This window comes from Thalia democratica, chromosome 4 (assembly GCF_965202585.1).
Source record: "Thalia democratica chromosome 4, ktThaDemo2.hap1.1, whole genome shotgun sequence".
NCBI classification, from domain to species: domain Eukaryota; kingdom Metazoa; phylum Chordata; class Thaliacea; order Salpida; family Salpidae; genus Thalia; species Thalia democratica.
Genome location: NC_139168.1, coordinates 63,320,229 through 63,345,596, shown reverse-complemented (window position 1 = coordinate 63,345,596; position 25,368 = coordinate 63,320,229). Strand labels below are relative to the sequence as shown.

Sequence of the window (25,368 nt, the reverse complement as noted above, 5' to 3'; positions counted from 1 at the left end):
AGAGAAAACATAAAATAATTTTTGTAAAAGTAAAGTACGGAAGTTTATAATTATATTAAAAATATATAAATGAAATGTTTTTCTTTTAGTATTTTGGCCTAACATTAAAAATCTTACGAATGCGATTCAAATAAGATTATGTCTATATTTATATATATATATATATATGGGTCTAAGCTAGTTTAACTTTTAACTAGTTGTAATAAATGAATTTTATCGATATCATGCATTCTTAAAAGAACTTATAAATTTGTATTAATACTTATTTAACTACTTTTGATAACAGTACATTTTCTGTTAAGAAGTTTTGTTTTCAAATAAAATGCAACTTTATGGAATAAACATGTTAATAAAAAATAAGTATTAAAAACTTGTCCAGTATGTCTTAGAAACCAAATATGTGTAATACTCTTTAAAACCAACTTATAAAAAGTGTAAGAGCATTTAATACAATATTTTTGTCATGAAACATTTATTCTATTGTTTAATTCAACTAATATTGGTTAAATTTCAATCTATGTACGTAATATAAAAGTATACATTTAAATATTTTAAGTCATTAAGTTCTAGATCTAATATATTATCAAGCGTTTATTGTCATCGTGTTTAGTATGTTTAACGAAAAATTTGAATTGGTATATTTGTAACTGTTTATTTTAGTTTAGCTTTTAATCCATAGTTGTTTATTTTACAGTTAATTGAACGTGAAAGTGCGGTCTATAAACAAACAAAGCATCGCTTCTATTTATTTAAGGTTAAAAGTAAAGTGATTTAGTAATTGAATATCAAAATATGATTAGTGCATTTCAAAAAGCGGTTCTCAAAACCAAACACAGTCTTACTTCGTGGCTTCTGATCCCGGAATTAGATTAATGCTGCCCTTGCTAAATACTTTGTGATTTTTGGTATAAAATTTTAGTATAAAACGCTGCACACATCAACTTAAAGTATTCATTATCATTTTACTGATACTAAAATGAAATTGATTGTTCTTATCGCTCTTGTCGGATGTGCTTTTGCCATCCCAAACTCATGCCCAGAAGAAATTGTTATTCCAGGTAAATCTAATAAAAAGTAATAAAACAACTAGTAGTTTATACATAGGTATTTTAAAACAGAGTAAAAAGTTGTACAGTTTCCAACTTGAAAGAACAAAGTTTTCTTTGGTTAATGTTGCTACCAATTCTCGTTACACAGATTATAATTTTTTTTTACAAATTAATATAAATATACAACCATGTTTTTGAAGCTTAGTGTTAAAAAGAATGAATGATGAATAACACTAAAACTCTTAATACAAGTTGAAGTTTTCATTTTATTCTTAATATAGGTAATAAAGCTTTATTTTTTTTTAAGTTGCTACTAAATCATTTCAATATTTTCTATTGATATATATAACATGTTTCTCTTTTAATTTATTATAATAGATGTATATTATTTTACATGGTATCATACATTTGTTATTTATAATTAAATCAAATTTTTATAGACTTGCCATCTCCAACAGAAAAGTACGGACCAGCCAACGGGCTAAAAATTCCAGGTAACTAAAATTTTATTTTAACTAAAAACTACAATAAAAAAGTATTTGAAAATGTTGCTTGGATATTTAGGAGTTAGTTTTACTAACTTGATTAAGATTTTAAATAGTTTACTTTTGAATTACTAGCATTACTACGTGATAAAAATAGTTTTCTATTTATAAATTTACGTGTTAATTATATTGTCTATTTTCTACAAAAGGTAATAGTAAAAAATTGATAGTTATTCTAGTTTATAGTTTTAATTTTATTTTACAGACTGCCACCCATACACTCCAAAAGAAAAATATGGACCAACTAATGGACTCAGAATCCCGGGTAAAACGAAAATAAAATAGAGATTTAAGTATAGAAATTTATAAAAAAAAATTGATAAATGTGCTAGTTGTAAAAAAAGCAGATGTAGCATCAAGCTCATATATATAATAAAACTAAACAACTTGTTTTACAGATTACCACCCATACACTCCAAAAGAAAAATACGGACCAACTAACGGACTCAGAATTCCAGGTATAAAAAAAATTCACATAAACAAGATAGCTACATTTGTTTATACACAAGTCAAGGAGTTAACAGAATTAAAAGTACTGATTTGATTTTGTGCTTTAAAAAATAAACTAGCTTATTAAAGGACACAAAAACTATATAACTTTAGCTTTTAAGTATTTTATAAAGTATAAGTTTTAAACATATCCATTTACCAAAAATGTTTTATCTTCGAAGTTAACAATTTTATATGATAACAAAATTGATAATACAAAAAGCTTAAAAATTCAAAAAGTGTTTCACCAAACTTACACAGACCACTACTACGAAAAAGGATACTCAAAAGTCTACTACCACCCAGTGAGATGTGTTCCCGTGAGAAGAAGATACAGATGTCTTCCAAGAAGAAGATCAAGGTGCATCAGAAGAAGAAGAACTTGTTACGGAAGAAGACATCACATCAGAGGCTGCGGAATCCATCACTTCCACTGTTAAGAATATGGTAACATAATTCACGTAATACTATTTGTACAAGCAATATTGTGTATCTTACTGTTTAAATATGTCAATGTTCCTAAATTTAATTATAAAGTCGATGTTTAAATTTATAAAATTGATGTAAGTTAAACATAGCACTAATACAACTTTATTACAAAGTAGTGGTAGAAAACAAAACCATTTACATTTAAATTCGAAACGTTTTTTGTTAGTTTAGAAAAGATTTATTCTAAATTAAGTTACATAATTTTTTTTAGTATTTCTGACTTTGAAGCATTGTAAACTAAACTATCTTTAAACCAATTTTTTTATAAATGAATATATTTATGCAAAAATAATATGTTTAAACATTTTTTTTTCAGATTAACGATGAAAAAGTAAGAAGAATCGAAACAAAAAAAATCTTTTACGGTTCTTCTATCTTGTGTCATTACTCAAATAAAACTTATTTTAAAACTCGTTGTCATATTTAGTTTATAATACTTGAAGTATTTGAATGTAGGCTTAAAAAGAAGAAAATTAGTTTTACTCATTAAGTTTGAATTAGCTTAAATTATCATTGCATTTGAATAAGTTTAATAAACACAATAAATGTAAATAAATAAATAGTTTAATAAACGCTATGTGTTTATTACACAGGAAATAAAACAGTTGTTACAGGGGACGAAGGTGGGGTAGAATGCTTGAGCTGTTATTCAACCTAGAAAAATAAAATAAAATAAAAATTAAAGTGTTTATAAAGGCTTATTTTTGTAGTTTAAGCTTTTTGAGGGGCTGTTTCAAATGGGGACGGGTCAAGTTTGCACGAAGAAATTTTTGCACGAAAGGTCAAATATGTACGAAGGAACACTTTTGCACAAAGACACTTTTGCATGAGGGGTCACTTTAGCACGAAGGGTCTTTTTTGCACAAGGGATAAAAAATTAATAAAAAAAACAAGAAAAAATATAAAATAGATTAATAAAAATTACCTACCGAGGGTAAAGGTTAGCGGCAGCAGTGATATTAAATAAAAAAATCAAATGAAAATTATTTATAAAAAAAAAAGTTATAAATGATTTAATAAAAAATCAAAAAGAGAAAAAAAGTTATTAACAGTTAAGGGTTAGGGGTAACAGTGATAGTAAAGATTATAAAAAAAATAATAAAAGAAAATACAAAATAGAAAAAAAATCAAATCCATGCTTAAGTATTTTCGAGCAAAAGTGACCTCTCGTGCAAAATTGAGACCGTGCAAAAATATTTTTTTGCAAAAATGTTCCTTTATGCACATTTAACACTTACCCGTTTCAAATGGGGCCCTGTTTCAGTTGTACCACCGAAAACTAAATGGTATATAATCTATTGTGATAGCAAAAAAAAAAAAAAGTTTTGTAGTGCTGAAGATAAACAAAACACTTTTTTTTGTTATTCAAAATTTTGTAGTGGCGGAGTTGCAGTCAATATAGCTGGAGCTGTGATAAAGCTGGAAAAAGTTTTAATGCAAAAAATCCGTATAAAAGAAAACCGATTGCTCCACATAAGTTCAAATTAGTTTATTTCGATTAATAGTCATAAATTTCATATACGTCAAGTAGACGACAACAAGACCTATGGTAAGAAAATTAATGCCGATCTATGGAGTAACTATGACTAACGTATATAGAAGTTCTGATTTTTCATCGTAAATACTAATTTTATAAGTATCAAAACTTTTATAAGATTTAAGTTGAATAAATTTCGATTGTTCGAATATTTTTTTAAACTTTTTATAGTTTAAAATACTTATTAACGAAGTGGCACTAGACCACTTGTACAAGAATTAAAAAAATTAACTTGTTTGAGAAGAATGTACATTTATGTATACAAGTTATTCATTAAATAATGTTTTTAATTTTTATTCTTTTCAGCTATCAGTAATAATCCAAAGCTTTTGTAGCAAAGGCATGCATTATTTTATAGTTTTGAGAAAGAATTTATTTTAGAACTAAAACAGCTGTAAAATTAAAAACAGTCTCTGAGCTTTTTCAAAACAATTTTTCCAATTTCTAAAACAACATTGTTTATTCGAAAGTGATAAGTTCTTTCCAATGCGTATATATCGGCGTTTGTGTCTCAAATACGTTAGATGAATGTTACATTAAGCTGTGTGTTAAGTTACGATCATCAAATTACGTTCGCATGGTCCACACATCATCAAGTTTAATTCAACATCTAGTTTTGAGCATCTAATATCAACCATCAAATAGCGAGCGTCTAGAATCGAGCATCAGAACATCAAATAGCGAGCGTTATATCATCTAAGTTATTAAATTTCTAATAAAATACTATGGCTTGGATTTTTTTTTACTTTCTTAAGAGATAGTTTTTCTTTACACATTAAACAACACTTTGACAGGGTTCACAGAAAAACACAACATAAAACCTTAAAACAATTTAAGTTCAACACATATTGTTTTTGTTGAGTCATTACTACGGAGGAAAGGGTTACTCGAGAGGCTACTACGGCAAAGGATACAGAAGGCACAACAGACGTCGTCCAAGCAGGAGATACGGAAGAAGAAGAGACTGCTACCTAAGAAGAAGATACTGTCAAGGATGCAAAGTCATCTTCTGTTAAGAAGGAGCTACATTCGAGTACAATAAAAATATTTTTCTCTTAAAAATTAATTTAAGTTTTTAAAATCAGTCTTGACTTTTTAACAAGATTTTAACCATTCGATTTTTTTTTTAATTTTTGTACAAAATAATTTTGAAACGTATCATCGTTTAAACGTTTTTAAGATAATAAAAAAATCTGATAATATATAATACAACTAGTTGAAGAAAAATATTTCAATAAAAAAATATAAAAAAAGAGAGTATAAAATGAAACATAAAAAAGTAAAAATTTGGTACAAATCTACTATGTTTACAAACTTTGAATATCAATTATAATTAAACACTAAACAAAATTTGAAATTATTTTTATCATTATTATTTTAATTTACAGAAATAAAAACACTGCAAACGTTTTAAAACTTACAAGTAGTAAATTGGAAAAGTTTTTCTTTAACAAAAATTATACAAGTTATCGAAAAAACACATTTTAAACCAATGATAACTTTTTATTTACTTTTGCTTTAACTTAAAAAAACGTGAGTAGCTAAATTAATTTTCAAGTGTTTGTTTTTTTTACCAAAAATTAAAAAGCAAAAAAACTATACCAAAAAGTTTAATCAATAACTTTTTTTAAACATTTATAATTTTATAGAGCTTATATGAAAGTATTTAAATTAATTAAAATTTATAATTTAAAGTTACAAAGTTCAAAGTACTTAAACATTTTATTATGTCATCAATATAAATATAAATCATAAATTATTGACAAATTTATAGTTGATTAAAAGTTGATTCAATAATGAGAAACAGTCATTTAAAAATGTTACCAAATCGTATATAACCACAAATTGTTAATTAGGTAGCTTATTTCCGAGTTCACGATGAAAAAAAAAACAACAAAAAATACAACCGATTTTTTTTAATTATTGACAAACATTCTAATCGTGATTTATTAACTTCTACTTTAACAGTTGACACCATCCAAGAGTCAATCGGTTGCCAACAATAAAACAGAGAAAATCAATATGAATATTTAATAAAGTCAACACAAGTCTTCGCCTCAACATGCAAGCAGTTTCACATCTCCACAATTTTGTTTGTTTGCCTTAATCAGTTAGAAAAAAAAAATCGTGTTTTAATTTTAAGCACGCTTTTTTGTTCTTTTTAATTATTTTTTGTTTAAACTTTTATCACGCTTTATTTGTTCGGTTTAATGAGTTTTTTTAGGCGAGAATTTACTTTAGAGTAAAGCTGGGTATAGAAAGTTTTGTGTTTTAGTACCGATATATTTTGATCGCATGAGCTCAATTTCTTTTTACTAATAAATTGGTAAGGAATTACAAGAATTGAAAATTGTTTTATCTGAAAATTAAAATATAATCAATATAATACTAGTTTTTTACGTTAACTTTAAAACTTTATAAGTTTATGATTATTTTTTGTATACAGACTTATGGTTTAGATACGAAATAAAACTACAAAAAAATCAAAACTATGCTACTAAAATCTATTAAAAATGTTTATAAAGTTAAGCAAAACTAAATTGTGTTAGATTTTAGCTATACTAGTACTTATTTATACGAAGACCTTTGTTTTAAGAAAAAAAATTAAACTAAAAGCTTATTTGTAAACAAAAACAGAAGATAAATAAAACCAAAACTTCCGTTGTAAAGAATAAAGTTTATAAATTTGTCTACTACTTCAATTAAACAACTATTATTTACAGCATATTTATTTCGGTGATTAGTTTTTTTTAAATTAAAATGTTAAGTCAGTGAAGATTTAGAACGTTTTAGAATTAAGCTTGCTAAGAAAACATCATTTAAAGCGTATAATTTAAAAAAAAAGGGATTTAAATAAGCCGCTACGTTACTTCTTGTAAAATCAATAGTTTAAACTCTCAAGTATTTTGATGTGTTTACAAAATCACAAGTTGATCTATCTTGCAATGTTTAGAAGCAAATATGTTAACTAAAACTATTTGTTCAAAGCTTTGAAATGTTTTTTTTTTATTTGAGGTAAATTAAGTACATTTTTAGTTAAGTAGCTGTTTTTTTTTAGTTGTATTAAGTTAAAAATAACTTTAAAATTTAAATTTTGTTTGAAATATGTTATAACTGTTTGCATGTAAAAACTTAAGTTATTAAATGTATAGATTTCAAACTCATCTAAAATAAAATCTTCTTCTTACAGCTTAGAATACATTCTCTTAAACATGAAGTTATTCGATTATCATGTACTGTTCATTTTAACAAACTTGTATGTAAAGTTTTGTGAATCTTGCTTAACAAACTGCAGGTAAGTTTTTCAGTTTAACTGTTTTTATTAACCATTTTATTTTAAGCATATTTGGATATTTTAAGACAGTTTTGAAGTCGTATTAAATATTTATACAAATTTCCCGCCAAGTAGAAATATATATCGATTATTTTTTTTTTTTTAACAGTTGTAAGAACTATTCAGAAACGGATACAGAAAAAGTATTTTATGTCAGTTGCTCTAGTTACAAAAGCACAAACTATTTTAAAGATGTTCCGTCAAATGTGACAATGTTCAGACTGAGACAAGAAAATATGAGAAATTTAACTGCAAATGTAAGTATTTTTTTACTTGATCAAATTTTATTTACTCTAAGAAGCTTATTTTTTAAAGATTTTCTGTTAGATCAAAAATTTGTTCGAATAAACTTTATCCCTAAACATGAAATAAAATCTCAATTTCAAAACGATTTATATTTAATCAGAATTAGTTTATGCCCACAAATAGCATATGATTAAAGTTTCTTAAAAGTATAAAACTTGATGACAAAATTAATAAAAAATATAAGTTTAGTTTTGAAAAATAAAATGTTTAAAAGAAGTATGCGTAAAAAATCGTAAAAATGATAGCTTTACCGAAAAAATAATAAGTCAATCCTGTTTAGACTAGAAATAGGGTTATTTTGGCTATTCATATGTTGTTTATTTAAGGAAAAAAAGAAACTGCTCAAAATTTTTGGTTCTTGGACCTGGTGTTCGAAAAAACCTTTCGCTAATTGAGTCGCACATAACGGATAATTTATAAGGTCTTGTCCAGGATATTTATTTTTACTTGTTAACTTGATTATCCTTAATAGAATGGAGTGTTATTTTTTACATATATTTTACTAAAAAAACTAGCTTTAAATAAATTAGATACAAATTAAATGTAACAGTAAAATAAAAATTACAGATGTTTAAAGGTCTGCCAAACGTTCTTATTTTGAAACTAGAAGACAATCAAATTGTCAGCATAAACGAAAGTGCATTTAAAAATCTTGGCTTATTAAAAAATTTTGTTAGAAGATTTGAAACAACTTTTTATTCAAAAGTAAAGTTTTTTAAATATGATAAAATATACAAAATTTTAAAGTTAATGATTTTAATACCATTTAAAATAACTAACTAAATTTTAATAAATTTAATTTTAAAACATTCATTATTTGATCTTTTCTAAACATCGACTCAGTTTCAGTTGGTTAAAATTTTATCCAAGTCTACAAATTTATTGTTTAGGTTGTACCTCACCGACAACTTAATCGAACATTTTCCTTGGAGCTGCCTCGAAGACCTCCCCAATCTCACCCACCTCAGCCTCAACAACAACCGCCTCCTGACGTTGCCCGGCAACGACGACGTCGTCATGACGCGGCTGAGCCACCTCACCGATCTTGGGCTGCACCCAAACGACAACCTTCGTTGTGATTGTGACGTCATTGCGTTTGCCCGTTACCTAGCAACGAGCGATGAGGAGTTCGTCGCCAAGTGGACGAAACTGGGGTGCAAGAGCAAAAGCGAGAATCTCCAACCCGAATTCCCGTCTTTCAACCACTCAGACGTGTACGAGAACGGTGTTTGCTACCGCACCCGAGTGTACGTCATATTCAAGAGGGGGGAGAGCTTGGAGGGGTGGGGGATCGTGAACCAGACCCTGGTTGCCAACAGCAGTGTGACCTTCAACTGCCTTGTTGACAGGCTGCCCCGGAAGGCCGATACCACTTATCTGAAAATATCCGTGTTTGGTTGGTTTTGAAAATGTTTAAAGTTATGATTAGTTGTTTATAAGCAATAATTGTGTAAAAAGTTAGTTTTTTATTTGATTTTAAATATCAAAAAAAAAGTTGTTATTTTGCACCATGATGCTTTAAAATTTTTACAATACAATTTTATTAAAACAACTTTTTACTGTTTTCAATTTATTAAATTTTAGCCGACCCCTAAAATAGTAAATTCAAAAAGGTGTTTCGTTCTCGATTGGAGTCACTGAAAACTACACGATTTCAAAATCTACTGTGACAGTTGAAGAAGAAAATTTGAAAAATGGAACAATATCTTGTTATGTTGAAGATTTTACAGGCACTTACTATGCTAGTATTCAATTGGTAAAACGTTAGTTACTAATTTTATACGTTTTAGTAATTAAATTGTTATAATCACTATAAGAACAGCACTGTTGTATAAATTATTGTTGTCTGTTTTTGCAGGTTATGTTTAAACAAACTAAAAGTATTTAAAATATACGAAGTTTTTTTATGTTTCTTAGACTTACGTATTTAAAACATTTTGTTTTATGAGATTTATATATGTTTAATTATTTTGCAGAGGCCTATATACAAAGTAAAAAACTAATTAATTATGATTCAATTGTTAATAAAAGTTTTGTTTCTTTAGCATTAAAATCAAAACGGGTAAATTTTAACGTTAATCCAGTAATTAGTAAAGTAGTTTTATGCAAAAACCTTGTAGCTTGGAGGTTTTCAATAAGTATCTGTATGCTGCATTGAGCTAAGATTGTAATCAATATTTACTGAATTCCTATTTTAATATACTTTTGGTTTTAAAGATTTAATAAACCATTTAATAAAATTTTTATTAATTATGATTTTCTATTCATGTGCAATTTCAATTTGTTGATTTTATAAACGGTTTATATTCATATTTATAACATTTTAGCTGTCAAACTGTCAAAGAAATGTAAAAAGTAGTTTTAAATTCTAAAGCTAAAAAGCTTTTGTTGTTTATTGTCTTTAAACTTATTAATTATTCATATTGTTTAAAAAACCAAAGATGATTTATTCTATTTGCTTTGAAGCATTTCAATTTCATGAGATATGAATTAATCCTTTAATACACACACAGAATAGATTCATAAACCAAAGCCACTTATTATAAATAGTTAAATGAATTTGGTTAAAAAAATTGACGCTTAATTTAATTGTTTTTACAAAAGCAACGGCTAACGCTGATATGGAAATACTAAAGTCAACGAACGTCATCGAATTCACAACGGAAAACACAACTTCATTCAATGCTGATTGCGTTGAAAGTTCAAATTCCATTGACGTCGATGTTCTTGCTAACACTGTGAGACTCGATTAGCATGATTCGATTTAATTTTACAATACATAAGTATTTTACTTTGTTGTGAAAATATTTATTTAAAGAATCAGTTATTTTCAAACAAATTAGTTTACATATTAGATTTTATAAGAAAATAATATTTAACTACAAAAAATAAATCTTTCAAAACGTTAAAACAATTTATTTTATATAATGAAATTAATTAAAACAACAAACTTTTTCGAATTAATCATGCATTAAAGTTTAAATTGTGTAGGTATCATTTTTTTTATACTTCTATCTACTTAACAAATCGTTTTAATTTTGTACCAATGTAAAATAAAAACAAAAAAAGACTCAGACCTCAAAGAAGTTGGCTGAAAAACATGATGATAGAAATAAAAAAGACAAGGCTGGCCATGCGGTGAAACCAAAGTACACAAATTTTTTCAATAAAGCTTGTGGGGCCGAGGACGATTTCAAAATGGCTCTTTATAAACAGAAAAACACAACTCATTTCTCGTAAGTTATTTGAAAAGAAAAGTAACGTTATGAGTATTAACATATGGTTTATTTTGTTCAAATAAAATAAAGTTTGCAAAAACTAAAGATGACGTTATGCTGAAAATTTAGTTTTAAAAATATTAAAAGATTTCTTATAAATTGAGACATAAGGCCACCAGTTGCTACTTTTATGGTTTTACAAAACTATATATTTATAAAAAACTAACATTGACCAAAAACATGTGCTTTATATAGACTTAAAAAGTCAGTTTTATTGGATCTTTTAAGTCGCTAATTGTTTGTTTGAGAAAACAAAAAAGTTTTTTTTTGAATAATTGTAAAAGTATTTCGTTTTATAAATACTTATTATTTTTAAGTTTAAATAAGTTTTGAAAAGTTTAATGCTGCATTAACATTTCTCATAATTAAAAAAAAATTAGAATACACATCAGTTATATTAGCTTCGGAGAAAAATTAAATTATTTCAATTGAAATAATATTTGTAATCGCAATTAGTATAGAAATCTATATACAACTAAAAAACTTATAGTAGCTCTTTTTTATTTTTGGAGGATGTAACAATTAATTACTATATCTCTTACATTTTTACTATCTTCAAAAATAATTTTTAATTTTTATTTTGTTCAACTTCATTAGCTATCATTTAATTAAATTCATTTTAAACAGTTACAAGTTGGATAAATATTTAAAAGTTTCGATGCAACTTCATAATGAACACAATGCAGTAGACGTTGATTTTTTCAGATCAAAAGTTTTAAAGAGAGAGGTAAAATTATTAATTTTTTGTTTTCTTAAGTAACGAAAAATACTAAGCCAATTAAAAATATTTCTAAGACACATTAGTAAATAAAAAAGGCGCTAGTTAAACTTTTATATGTTTTTTTCATACATAAGAGTAGAACCGCAACATTGAGCTTTAAAAGGTTCTTATTCTCAGATGGTTTATAACTACTTGAGTATTTTCTTGAAACCATACTATTAGACACCACCTTTATTAGTCATATTTTAACATAAGTCATAAAATTTCATCTTTCGTATTTTAATAACTATGTGCGACTTTTTTTGTTCACAATAGCTTTATAATACAAAAATAAGTTTTTATTAAAAAATAAGACTTTCTTGACCTTTCTTATAACGTTTAAAACATATATTAAGCAAGTCTTTTTGTATCTAAACTACATATTTGTCAAAATAGAAGCTACTTTGTTTCGAAAATAAAAACAATAAAGTACTAAAGCCGGGCGAAATAAACCTAACCTTTTGATGTTGTTTAATATACACTTGAATTAGTTACTATGGTAACTAACATTAGAAAAGAGAAAATCATTAAAAAATTTACGGAGCGTATAAATCATTCATAACTTTCATTCCTTTTACCGGTAATTTTTCTCCATAGTGTTTAATTTTTTATGTACATAACGTACGAATTTTAACCACTAGTTGAAGCAAACATCGATAAAAGTTTTTTACAACTAATTACAGGTCGAAAAAACTTTTCGTGCCATTTTTCACAAGATTTTTACTTGTATTTACAGATTTTGAAAAGTAAATTATGTATATAAAGATAAATGTACTCTAAAATATTCGTTTAAGTGTAACTTTCAAATAGGGTGTTACAAATATAACAAATGCTACATCACTTAAATATTACATCTACTAAAGGATTTTATTAGAACTTTTTCTATGGCAGTTTAGTATAGTTTGTAACTTTATTTTTATTGACTAATTAAAGCTAAACGCACCAGATTTTTGAGTTTACAACTACTAGTTAATAAAAAATGCAAAATATATATTTAAGTTTACATAAACTGTTATTAGATAAACTATCATCCAAATTTAGGTTTGTTTTTCTAAACTCGATAACTAAATAAAAAATCATTGTTGTACTGTAACAAAGTACAACACATTTTCTACACTTCATTTATCAATTCTTTAATCTTTTTAACAAATCAAACATCTGTTCAGGCAATTTTTTTTCCAACCAATCAACTTAAGCAGTTTACCATTTTCCAAACCAAAACAAATCCCATCAAAGAGATTGAAAAGTGAATTCAAACTAGAAACAAATGTCTGTAACAAAGTCAACTCGGGATAAAAAATCAATCGATGTTTTAGCGTTTTAATTTTCAACTAGTAAAACAGTAAATTCCCTAGACGTTTTAGAAACAAAACTGCTGACGCTTGAATATTTGAAACACTGTTCAAAATAAAACTACCACTGCTAAGTTGGTAAAAATTAAGGCATGAATAACCACTAAGTGCAACACTAAAAGCGTTTTAGACAAGTAAAACACTGGAGATAAATATTTTTCGCTGAACAAACTACTGAAATTAGCAGTTGTTTAAAAGTTTTGTTAAATTTGTCTAGGGTTTAGTTTTACTTAGTGGAAAATCATTTAAATTTTTTTATTTCGTTCTTATTCTGATTTCAAAAACTATTCAGTACAAAAGTAAAAAATTGCATAACATTTTACTAGTTTTATATACTTTAGTAAAATACAAAAAAAACAAAACCATCTAAAAACGAGAGTGAATGAACATGTACCTAAATTTATATTAAAGTTCATAAAAGGAACGACTAGTAAATAGACGAAAACTGTTATAAATGCGACAAAAAAATCTTAGATAGCAGAACATCTGGTTAACAACGTCGATTGTGCAATCAACTATGATTTATCGATATTTAAGGTTATTAACAATTGTATAAACTCAATTGATTTGGTTCTCAGTATTTTTTAATAAACCTGAACTATGTAAACAGAAAGTAAACAGATTATGTAAACAATCTAGAGTTTTTTTGATTGTTTTTTTTACAGCAATCTAACTAATCACTAAACTAATTTTCAAAAGTTTATTGTTTTATTCTAAACGTCTGCAGTAATTTTCTGAAGAGTTTCAGTGAAAATATATTAGAACTTTTATGAAAAGCATTGGATTGTTATTTATATTAGTAAAAAGCAAAAACTTAAGTTTTGAATAAGTTTTAGAAAAAGCGTAAGTATTTTGTTTTGTTTGTGTTGTAAACTTGTAAAAGTATTCTAACTTATTTTCAAAACTCACCTTTTTAATTTTTTAACCTACAAAAACAAAAAAACCGTGTATAAATATTTTTTGGTGGTTTAAAAATAAATTTGTCGATAAGTTATATAATTATATACTTTCTGAAAATGTTTTCACTTAACCTGCTATTTTTTATTATTATTTTAGTTTTAATTTATTCGTCTATTATGCATTTAAAACAAAACTTAATTGTTAAATATTAATAAAGCATACTTTCTAAATGATTTTTTCTCAATAGTTTTCGATTCAAGGTAAGTAATATAGTTGTAGTCAAACATCTAAATACATCAATTTTACTATTAGTTGTTTTTGTATATATATTTTTATTCGTTTAGTTTATATGTATAGTGTACTGTAAATATTCACAAACTTTCTAAATTACTATTATTAGTTACATATAGAAGAAGTAATGTAGTAATTTACCTTATAAACAATATTTTCAAAATTTTCCAAGATGTTTAAAAATACAGTCTCATAACTACCTGTAATTTTCAAAAAATATATATACAATGTTTTTTTTTATTACTTATTTTTACTTTTATGTACTTATGTATTAAAAATTGATATTAAAAAAAGCTTAATCAAAGAAACAATAAGAAATTTTTATAAAAAGTAAAACTTCTAGTCATTTTTTTCTTTCTTATAACGTAAAGACGTTTCTCTAATAATTTGTTACGTCAATTGCATTTAACATTAAAAATTTATTATTTAGTTGGGAAAGATGTATAATGATCAATATAAATATTTCAGTCTTTAGAGACTTACATAGATTTTGTCTAGCCTATAAGGAAAATACTTGCACTTGACTAAATGTTGATATTTTTTTATCATTAAAATGCATGTTGAAAGCTAAAAACCTAAAAATATGTTTTCAAAACAAAGCTAAACTAAATAGATAGTTAATTTATATATTTAAACATAACGTATTATGTTTGTTTTAACAATGAAATTGACTCTAAAACAAACTTTTATTCAATTAATTGTTTCTAAACTGTATCAATAATTAACAAGCATAAAAAAATACATTGTTTATTAAAATAGTTTTTATCCAGCGAGACCTTTTTCAATATAATTTTACACCTTATTTAAACATAGAAAGTAGGTATGATATCATAATGTACGTAATGTTACAGATGACAGTTTGCCACACATTTGGATCTAAGATGATGAGAGTGAACTTGAAAAAGAGGAAGAAAAGACAAATTTACTCAATAATGATCAATTCTCACTCATCCTCGTTCATTTGTTGCGTCTTATTACCTGAAAAGAAAAGAGGGGTACTTTTTGTTAAATTTGATGCAAATTGTTATTATGTATTCTAGCAAGTATTAGAGACCCGTGCAAGGCTTCAATACCTGTCCATGATTTTGAATCATGTTGTAAAGTATAAAAAAGTATTTATGTGAAAAACCTTTAGTGAAATTTTGTACATCTTAAGTTAGTGAAAATTGGAATTCTAAATTTTAGAGTTTTAGAACTTTAATGTTCATTACTGTTTATTTAAGTACATGAATTAAACATTTAGATTTATTTCATCCTTTTTTGTTAATAAAGGCTTTAAAGGATGAATTTCTCGTTTAAGAAACCCTTTAAAACTAAAAAACAGTTAATAATAACGATTAAATGTAATTAACATTACAATACTTTTCTTTTTTAAGTTGTTTAGACCTATTTATGTAATAAACTAGCACAAGTAAGTAGAAAACTTCTAGTTCGTTTCTTTTTTTCATGCCGTGATCAAAAAGATAAACATTCATTCGATCAATAACCGAATTTTAATTTAAGGTTTGCGGCCAGTTCAAAGTGCAAAAGACTTCGACCCACGACAGCGTCTTTGTCATGTTCGTAGTAGGGGATTTTTTATTGGGCCTAGGGGTCGTGCCGCTGGCCGTCGCAACTTCCTACCACGTGTGGGACAAGAGGCAGCAGAGAGCTAAGAATGCAAGGTTGTTGTAAATAATAAAAAAAATAATTATTGAAGAATATATAAGATTGCTGAGTTTCAGCGCGAACGGATTTTCAAAGTGTGACTCTTGTTCAAATAGATTGTAGATAATAGTCATAAAATGTCAATAAAAGTAAAACTTTAATAACTGATAGAAAATCTAAACTAATTGGAAATGTTGTGTTTCAAAATCTTGCTAATGAAATTCATATTTTATAGCTAAAACTTGAGCATCATTCTCCATAAATTTACTTGCATTGAAACAAACAATCATACTCGAACATAGCGAGTATTAAAAAAAAATTATTAAAAAATATTGCTTATATCTTTGTTTTTTATATAAATAACTTACAAGTAAGTTGTACAGTATAGTTGTAAAAATCGAAAACTAAGAATTAAGTTATTTTTAAATTGCAAGTTCTCAAGTCCGCTTAAAAACTAAATCGTAACTCTGCAGAGCCTACCAAAGAAAGAAAACTGAACTGAAGAAAACTCAAAGTCTAGGAACGAGATCCAATCTGCAAATATCTTCATGTAGCTTTAATGAAGAATTAAAAAAACTTCATCAGTCTTTTTGAGTGTTTAAAGCAATTACAAAAATTTCAAAACACTGCCCATATTAGCTTTTTAGTATAAAATTTCGCTTTTACTTACATTTTATGTCAAAAACTGTTACAACTTTCTTTTTCTCAGAAGTTTGTTAATATTTTTTTTAATGTGTTTGTTAAACTTTATTACTGAAATAAATACCTTTCATGCTAGCTTTCAACTATTACTTTTTTTTTCTTTAAAATTGCTTTAGTGTTGTTTTTTTTAAATCTATACATTACACAGGATTTAACTGTTGTTCTTATAGAATGACATTAAAATTAGTAAGTTGAACAAATGTTTTATCGCCAAGGTACTTTAAGTCAGTTTTGATGATTTTTTTATTTAAAATAGAAAAGATTCAACAACTATTTTTTTTGTTATGTCTACTTTTATTCTATTCCTTTGCCTTTATTAACTTTTACTAATGACTTGTGGTGCTCTAGTAGAAAACTATTTAAATGCTGAAAAAACTTACGTTTCATATACACTTTGTTTAAAATACTTTCGAATTCGGGGTTTAATGAATTTATTATTAAAAGTAATGCTTTATACAATTGCCAAACAAAGAATTGCAAATATCTGAATAAAGAAAAACTTAACGATCAGGTTTCAAATTCTGTTTTAATGTCTACTATATAAAATCAGAAAGTTATTTCAAATTTTTGTAGACTTAACTTTAAAACTAAACTTATTATTGTGTGCAAATCTCGATTTAACAATAAGAACGATTTATAATTATTTTTAAAATTCCACGTTGTAGTAGCTTTATATCAAATTTCTTAGGAAAATTAAAATAATTAAAAGCATTTTAATAAAACAAAAGGTTATTATCTTATGTGATCAAACAAAATAATATTAAAGTTTTAAAGTGACAGTAGTCGAGCATTTAGACTTAATGATTACTGTGTAGCTTTTAACGCACAATTTAGAAAATTTTATACAAGCTTCTAATTAAAGGTTGTATTTTACCTGCATAATATTTTAATTAATTTTAGATAAAAAAATTTTATTATGTAAAAATGTTAAGTATATTTTGAGATATACCTTAACAAGTTTCAAAAGTTACTAAAATGAAGTTATTTTCAGTAGATATCAATTTTCTACTTCTTCTATATTTATTTGATTTTTTTTTGCCATCATAATATTATTATTTAAATCTCAAGGAGTATTTTTATTTTCCAATATATATTACTTTTTTAGTTGTGGCCCTTCAAACATTGTTTTAAGAATTTGAATTGTTGAAGTTTGAAACTTCATGTAACCGCTTTTATCACATACGAAGTTCACAATATGTCTTCTTCTATACCCTTATCTACCTGTATTTTAGTGTTTTCAATTTAAAAACCACTTTTGTTTTGATATTTAAAGTGTTCGTAAGCTTACCTAATAGTACACCGACATAAAGTTTTGAAATGTTGTAGACTAAGTAAAAGATCTACAGTTTTTGTTATAAGTTTAAAACGCTTTGATAAAAAGTTGTTTAACCTCATTATAAGGTTTGATACTAGAATGTTACAAACCAAAACTATAATAAATATCGATATTGAATTTAGCATTTCACTATACTTTACTTTACTGAATTTATTTTTAAATTTAGTACTGTTTAGCTTGGTTTAAAAAGTCTTTAACTAGATGTTATCATAGATAAACTTCTTATAAATCCATATCTATCTCTACTTACACTAGTTCTTTTCACTTTAAAATTACTTTTGTTTTTATTGTAAGCTTACATAAAGTACGCTGACATAAAGTTTAAAAAAGTACTGCTAATTGTAGTAGTGCTAAATTTTTTTTAGAAACTCTTAATTTAGAATTTAGATGTTGTCATAGATGAACTACTAAAAGCAGTAACAATTTGTATCAGATTTTGGTCATTGCCTAATTAAAATAAAAGAAAAGAAACAAATACCAGTTGTATCAATTTTATTAAGTAATGCATTATATTACAAATGCATGAAAAACAAAGGTACTGGACATAAAACCATCAAATTTAATCGTCTTCTGCTTTTGTAAGCTTTCCTTACATTATTGAATGAACTTCTCAGTCCTTTAGCAAAACTCGAAGCTAGCCTCTTCGCCTTTTACTTAGTTTTAACTTCTGGTTGCAGCTGGTCGGGAGAAACTCGATTTGATCTAAATCATCTGAACTTTTTAGATTTAGATTTTATCTTTCGTTCATTGATAACTTCAAAAGTCTTCTTCGATATTTTTCTATCGGGTGTTTTTACTGCGCATCAGATTTCAATATCTTGTTGAAAGTTGCTTTCAGTATCAGGACTTTTAGTGAGAAAAAACTCACTATCATCAGACAAGCTTTCATAATCTGGCGTCAGTTCTCTTTCGAGTGAGCTGAACCTAAACACTTCTATTAACTTTTTCTATTTTCCAGATAATTTATCATAAATACTTTTTTCTTTTTCGAGTTTCATCATGTCATTTTTATTCTTTACAGAAAGCAATGCATCATTATCTCCCTTGTCGAAGTTTCTTTTCTTTTCCAGCTCAGTAGAGAGCTCAATGCTTGATTCAGACTTAATACGCGTTACATCTTTTGCTGCATCAATAGAAACAGTGTCATTTTTAGGTTCATTTTTAGAAATGTTGTTTTCAACCGAGCCAGATACCATACTAAGAGAAGCACCACCACTTTTAGCTACATCAAATTTTCCAGTTATAAGGCTGTCTTTCCTTTTGTTTTGTATCAAGGGAGCTACGTCTAACAACTCAGACTTATTTTCCAAAGTAAACTTAGTTTTGTTTGAACAAGATGGTTCAGAATTTTTACTTATTATTTGAACATTAGATACAACAATATCATTTACTTTCCGCAAATTAGGTTGGTGCTTGATATTTAGAGGAGTATCACAATCTTTAACTACATCTGAGTCTTCTGTTATAAGATTACCTTTTCTTTTGTTTTGTACCAACGAAGGAAAATTTAAGAACTCAAAATCATTCTTTAAGTTAGACTCAATTTTGTTTCCACTACAAATCTCAGAAGTTTGAGTTGGTACATTATCATTATATGCAACAATCTCATTCACGTTTTGCGAGTTAGTTTGCAGCTGAATAGCATTGAAACTTTTAGCTGACAAGTTTTCTTCTAAAGCAGTCAGCATTGTATTCATGAGATCATTTATGATAAATGCGTTTTCCATTGTGTATTTCTAAAACGTGTTGTTTTAAAAAAAGATAGTTTAAAATTAATTAAAAATTATACATCGAAATTTTATTGACGTAACAACAGGTTTTAAAATTTTAGTTAGCTTTATAATACTCTACAAAATTCATTTAAATATTATTGTTTCTTTTACTGGATAAAAAAATGATGCCGACTAAATATTTAGAATTAGATATCAAATTAAATTCAAAACAGTAAAAAGGTAAACTAATTGTCGGCAAAGCTGTTTTTAAAAGCATACACAGCACAAAATAAAAAAAATTATTCAGAAAAGAATAACAGACAAACTTATATATCAAGAATATAAGTCTTAAGTATGTTTAGAATACAGTAAAATAATTTCAAACACTTTTTTAAAATGTCAACAGATAAGCAAACAACTAAAGGATAACTATTTTAAAATATTTACATTTTTTTTTTGCACATTAAGTACGTCAAAAGTTTAACTCTGGTCATCAATAAATTTGGATAAAAATTAAACATATTTTCACAACAATTAAGAAAATTAAGTTTGTTTTTACTTAAGTTCAAGATAATTGAGTATGAGAGTAACATAATTTAGAATCATACTATGACTACTTGAATATTTACTTTCTTTTAAGTACGCACTTTTGGGCTGTGTTCAAAGTATGTTTCGAAGACTGTTTTAGTTGATTTTTTCTGATGAACAGTTAGTTATCTATCAAAAGATTTTGAAGTTAAATTAGCGTAATACGTATTAAAAACAAAGCTTTTCGTGACCACCTAAGTTAGGGTCGGCTACTCACAATCCGCGGCTTGCATCCGAATGCAGCACTCTCTGGCGGGAAAATTATTGTCTAGTTTCAGAAAAAAGTTGGTTTGTACAAATATTATTGAGTATTCTTATAATTAATAACATAAACATGCTCATAATTTTGTTTTGTAGTATAGTAGTTAACCCATTTTTTCAGCATATTTATATTTTTGAAAGGTATTTTTCAACTTTTTAGTATATGTTTTTTATTTAGCGTAGAATGGTTTTTTTGTAAATCTGAACCGCTGAGTATAAATTTTGCCCAGCCTTAAGCTAATCTACCTCAAACTCCTTAAAAGATCGTTTTTTTTTTTAATTTTGAAGAAGTTAAAACTTACTTGATGTTGTAATTAGTAAGATAAACACTAAACCTAAAATAAACTGTATATTTTTATTTACTTTGTTTAAAGTGAAGTAATTAATAAAACTATAAATTTTCAAAAAAATTCAAATTAGATGCAAAAAAACATGAGGTAATGTTAAGCATAGATTTAACTAACACAACTTTGTGAAAAAGATTGACTAGCTGTAATATTAATTTTAAATATTTTTATAAAAAAATTCAAAGTATTTTTTGTCAATCAATAACGGGTTAAATTTTTCTTGAACAAGAGTTACTTATCTCACACTAACCTTGCTTTTCTATTTTTTTGTTAATTAACCTAACGTATACGGTACTTGAACGTATACTAACGTATACGGTATACGGTATACGGTACTTTGATTTATGATATTTAACTTTTGTATAAATTTTAAACTAATTGTTAATAGGTTCTTATAATTAAGGCTTCCCGTAAACTGTACTTGAGATCATTGTTTACCTTTTATTTCAGATCCCAAAATATCTAGTGCAAGTTTCAAAATTTTACATTGTTGCGGCCCGCGGATTGCAGCTTGCCGATCTTTGAACTAGAACCAAGTAGAAAAATTAAAAAGATTAAATAGTTTTACATAGTTTATTTATACTTTCTTTTGATACGTCATTACGTGTTAGATTTTATACAAATACTTTTAAAACCTACTTAATTAAAGTATTTAGGTGTTAAATTTACTATAATGTTGATTTATATTATAATACAATTATAAAATAATTAAAATGAGTTCATAACTAAAAATAAATAGAAGTTTTTAAGGCTACTAAAACTTTTAAAGCTAAACTTCGAAAACCATGTTACAAACTTTAAAGAAAAAGGAAGGTTTTTGTTCTTTCCATTTTAACCAAAACTTCCATTGTACAATTGTTATAACACAAAGTAATTTATGACAATATGACTAAAATCAAAACATTAAAGTAATTTTGATAAATACAACGCTTGATTTTTATAGTTTTAAGGTAGATTAATTTAAATAATAACTAAATATATAAAACATTACCTTTATTTCTTATGTTTAATACTCCGATATAAAAACGAAAACAGTATTTTATACTATAATATAAGTGTTTTTGTTGTTTAGAATTTTAGATAACAGTTTAAAAAGAGCTTTTTTATTTCTGAAATTGTGTATTTTCAAGCATTAAGTTTTAATATAATAAAGTTAGTTTATAATGCTTAACAATAATAGATCTATTTCAATAAAAATACTACAAAAAATATGTAACTAAATCCAAAATAGCCTTAAACTTTAAAAACTTAACTAAAATAACTCTGCTATGTACATCGAGAAAAAACATAAAATAGTTTTGTAATAGTAAAGTACTAAAGTTAGTAATTATACTAAAAACTTACAAATGAAATGTTTTTCTTTTAGTATTTTGGCCTAGCACTAAAAATTTTACGAATACACTTCAAATAAGATTACGTCTATATATATATATATATCTATATACATATATGGATATAAGCTAGTTTAACTTGTATTTAGTTGTAGTAAACAAATTAAGAAATTACGTATTCTTCAAACAACTTACAAGTTTTTATTAGTACTTATTAGAATATTTTTGATAACAGTACATTTTTGTTGAGAAGTTTTGTTTTCAAATAAAATGCAACTTTTTGGAACAACCATATTAATAAAAAATAAGTATTAAACACCTTTCCAGTATGTCTTAGAAACCAAATATGTATGGTAAAATTTTAAAATCAAATTATAAAAAGTGTAAGAGCATTTACAACAATATTTTTGTCATGAAACATTTATTTATTGTTTAATTCAACTAATAGTTTGTTAACCTACTTGCGTAGTACAAAAATATGCATTTAAATAATTCAACTCATTAAGTTCTAGATCTAATGTATTATCAAGCGTTTATTGTCATCGTGTTTTGTAGGTTTTACGAAAAATTTGAAGTGGTATATTTGTAACTGTTTGTTTTAATATAGCTCTTAAGTTTTAATCCATAGTTGTTTGTTTTACAGTTAAGCGGACGTGAAAGTGCGGAATTAAACAAACAAAGCATCGCTTCTATTTATTTAAGGTTAAAAGTAAAGTGATTTAGTAGTTAAATGTCAAAATATGATTAGTGCATTTCAAAATGCGGTTCTAAAAACCAAACACAGTCTTACTTCGTGGCTTCTGATCCCGGAATTAGTTTAATGCTGCCCTTGCTTAATACTTTGTGATTTTTGGTATAAAATTTTAGTATAAAACGCTGCACACATGAACTTAAAGTATTCATTATCATTTTACTGATATTAAAATGAAATTGATTGTTCTTATCGCTCTTGTCGGATGTGCTTTTGCCATCCCAAACCCATGCCCAGAAGAAATTGTTATTCCAGGTAAATCTAATAAAAAGTAATAAAACAACTAGTAGTTTATACATAGATATTTTAAAACAGAGTAAAAAGTTGTACAGTTTCCAACTTGAAAGAACAAAATTTTCTTTGGTTAATGTTGCTACCAATTCTTGTTACACAGATTATATTTTTTTTTTTACAAATTAATATAAATATACAACTATGTTTTTGAAGTTTAGTGTTAAAAAGAATGAATGATGATTAACACTAAAACTTTTAATACATTTTTAAGTTTTCATTTTATTCTTAATATAAGTAATAAAGCTATAATTGTTTTTTAAGTTGCTACTAAATCATTTCAACATTTTCTATTGAGATATATAACATGTTTCTCTTTAGTAATTTCTTATAAAAGATGTATATTATTTTATATAATATCATACATTTGTTATTTATAATTAAATCAAATTTTTATAGACTTGCCATCTCCATCAGAAAAGTACGGACCAGTCAACGGGCTTAAAATTCCAGGTAACTAAAAACTACAATAAAAAAGTATTTGAAAATGTTGCTTGGATAATTAGGAGTTAATTTTACTAACTTGATTAAGATTTTATACACTTTACTTTTGAATTACTAATTTTACTATGTGATGAAATTGTTTTCTATTTATAAACTTACGTGTTGATTATATTGTCTATTTTCTATAAAAGGTAATAGTAAAAAATTGATAGTTATTCTAGTTTATAGTTTTAATATTATTTTACAGACTACCACCCATACACTCTAAAAGAAAAATACGGACCAACTAACGGACTCAGAATCCCTGGTAAAACAAAAATAGAATAGAGATTTAAGTATAGACATTTATAGTTTTTAGAAATGTGCTAGTTGTAAAAAAAGCAGATGTAGCATCAAGCTCATATATATAATAAAACTAAACAACTTGTTTTACAGATTACCACCCATACACTCCAAAAGAAAAATACGGACCAACTAACGGACTCAGAATTCCAGGTAAAAAAAATTCACATAAACAAGATAACTACATTGTTTATACACAAGTCAAGGAATTAACAGAATTAAAAGTACTGATTTAATTGTGTGTTTTAAAAAATAAATTAGCTTATTAAAGGACACAAAAACTATACAACTTTAGCTTTTAAGTTTTTTATAAAGTATAACTTTTAAACATATCCATTTACCAAAAATGATTTATCTTCTAAGTTAACAATTTTGATATGATAACAAAATTGATAATACAAAAGCTTAAAAATTCAAAAACTGTTTCACTAAATTTAAACAGACCACTACTACCAGAAAGGATACTCAAAAGGCTACTACCACCCAGTGAGATGCGTTCCAGTGAGTAGAAGATACAGATGTCTTCCAAGAAGAAGATCAAGGTGCATCAGAAGAAGAAGAACTTGCTACGGAAGAAGACATCACATCAGAGGCTGCGGAATCCACCACTTCCACTGTTAAGAATATGGTAACATAATTCACGTAATACCATTTGTACAAGCAATATTGTGTATCTTACTGTTTAAATAAGTCGATGTTCCTAAATTTATAAAATTGATGTAATTAATATAGCATTAATACAACTTCATTACAAAGTAATGGTAAAAAACAAAGCCATTTACATTTAAATTTGAAACGTTTTTTGTTAGTGTAGTAAAGAATTATTCTAAGTTAAGTTATATAATTATCTTTTAGTGTGTCTGACTTTAAAGCCTTGTACACTTAATTATCTCTAAACAATTATTTTATAAGTGATTATGTTTATGCAAAAACAATATGTTTAATGATTTTTTTTTCAGACTAACGATGAAAAAGTAAGAAGAATCGAAACACAAAATAATCTTTTACGGTTTTTTCTATGTTGTGTCATTACTCAAATAAAACTTATTTTAAAACTCGTTGTCATATTTAGTTTACAATATTTGAAGTATTTGAATGTAAGCTTAAAAAGAAGAAAAAATAGTTTTACTCATTAAGTTTAAATTAGCTTAAATTATCATTGCACCAGATGAAGTTTATCAAACATATGGCTATGTGTTAAGTTACACAGGAAAAGAAACACTTGTTACAAGGGACGATGCGTGGGGTAGAACGTTTGAACTGTTGCTCTACCTAGAAAAAATAAA

General features: G+C 26.0%; 2 protein-coding genes across 5 annotated transcripts; both read left to right on the top strand.

Moving 5' to 3' along the window:
* Positions 1-908: 908 nt before the first annotated feature.
* LOC145834571 (uncharacterized) lies at positions 909-25,137 on the top strand. Of its 3 annotated transcripts, none has more exons than XM_082942027.1 (8): positions 909-1,058; positions 1,490-1,543; positions 1,800-1,859; positions 1,993-2,052; positions 23,988-24,047; positions 24,176-24,235; positions 24,525-24,710; positions 25,042-25,137. In XM_082942027.1, exons 1-7 carry the CDS (start codon positions 977-979, stop codon positions 24,701-24,703), a joined length of 555 nt encoding a protein of 184 aa, XP_082798153.1. In that variant the 5' UTR covers positions 909-976; the 3' UTR covers positions 24,704-24,710; positions 25,042-25,137. The 3 variants fall into 3 exon arrangements, with proteins under 3 accessions (XP_082798153.1, XP_082798154.1, XP_082798156.1); XM_082942028.1 differs by having other exon boundaries at positions 24,525-24,724; XM_082942030.1 differs by lacking the exon at positions 1,800-1,859.
* LOC145834570 (uncharacterized) lies at positions 2,889-16,884 on the top strand. 2 transcript variants are annotated; one of them, XM_082942026.1, is made up of 13 exons: positions 2,889-5,142; positions 6,078-6,201; positions 7,300-7,404; positions 7,553-7,700; positions 8,317-8,454; positions 8,640-9,145; positions 9,363-9,512; positions 10,354-10,487; positions 10,825-10,985; positions 11,655-11,754; positions 15,182-15,325; positions 15,834-15,994; positions 16,451-16,884. In XM_082942026.1, exons 6-13 carry the CDS (start codon positions 8,767-8,769, stop codon positions 16,569-16,571), a joined length of 1,350 nt encoding a protein of 449 aa, XP_082798152.1. In that variant the 5' UTR covers positions 2,889-5,142; positions 6,078-6,201; positions 7,300-7,404; positions 7,553-7,700; positions 8,317-8,454; positions 8,640-8,766; the 3' UTR covers positions 16,572-16,884. The 2 variants fall into 2 exon arrangements, with proteins under 2 accessions (XP_082798152.1, XP_082798151.1); XM_082942025.1 differs by having other exon boundaries at positions 10,819-10,985.
* Positions 25,138-25,368: the final 231 nt, after the last annotated feature.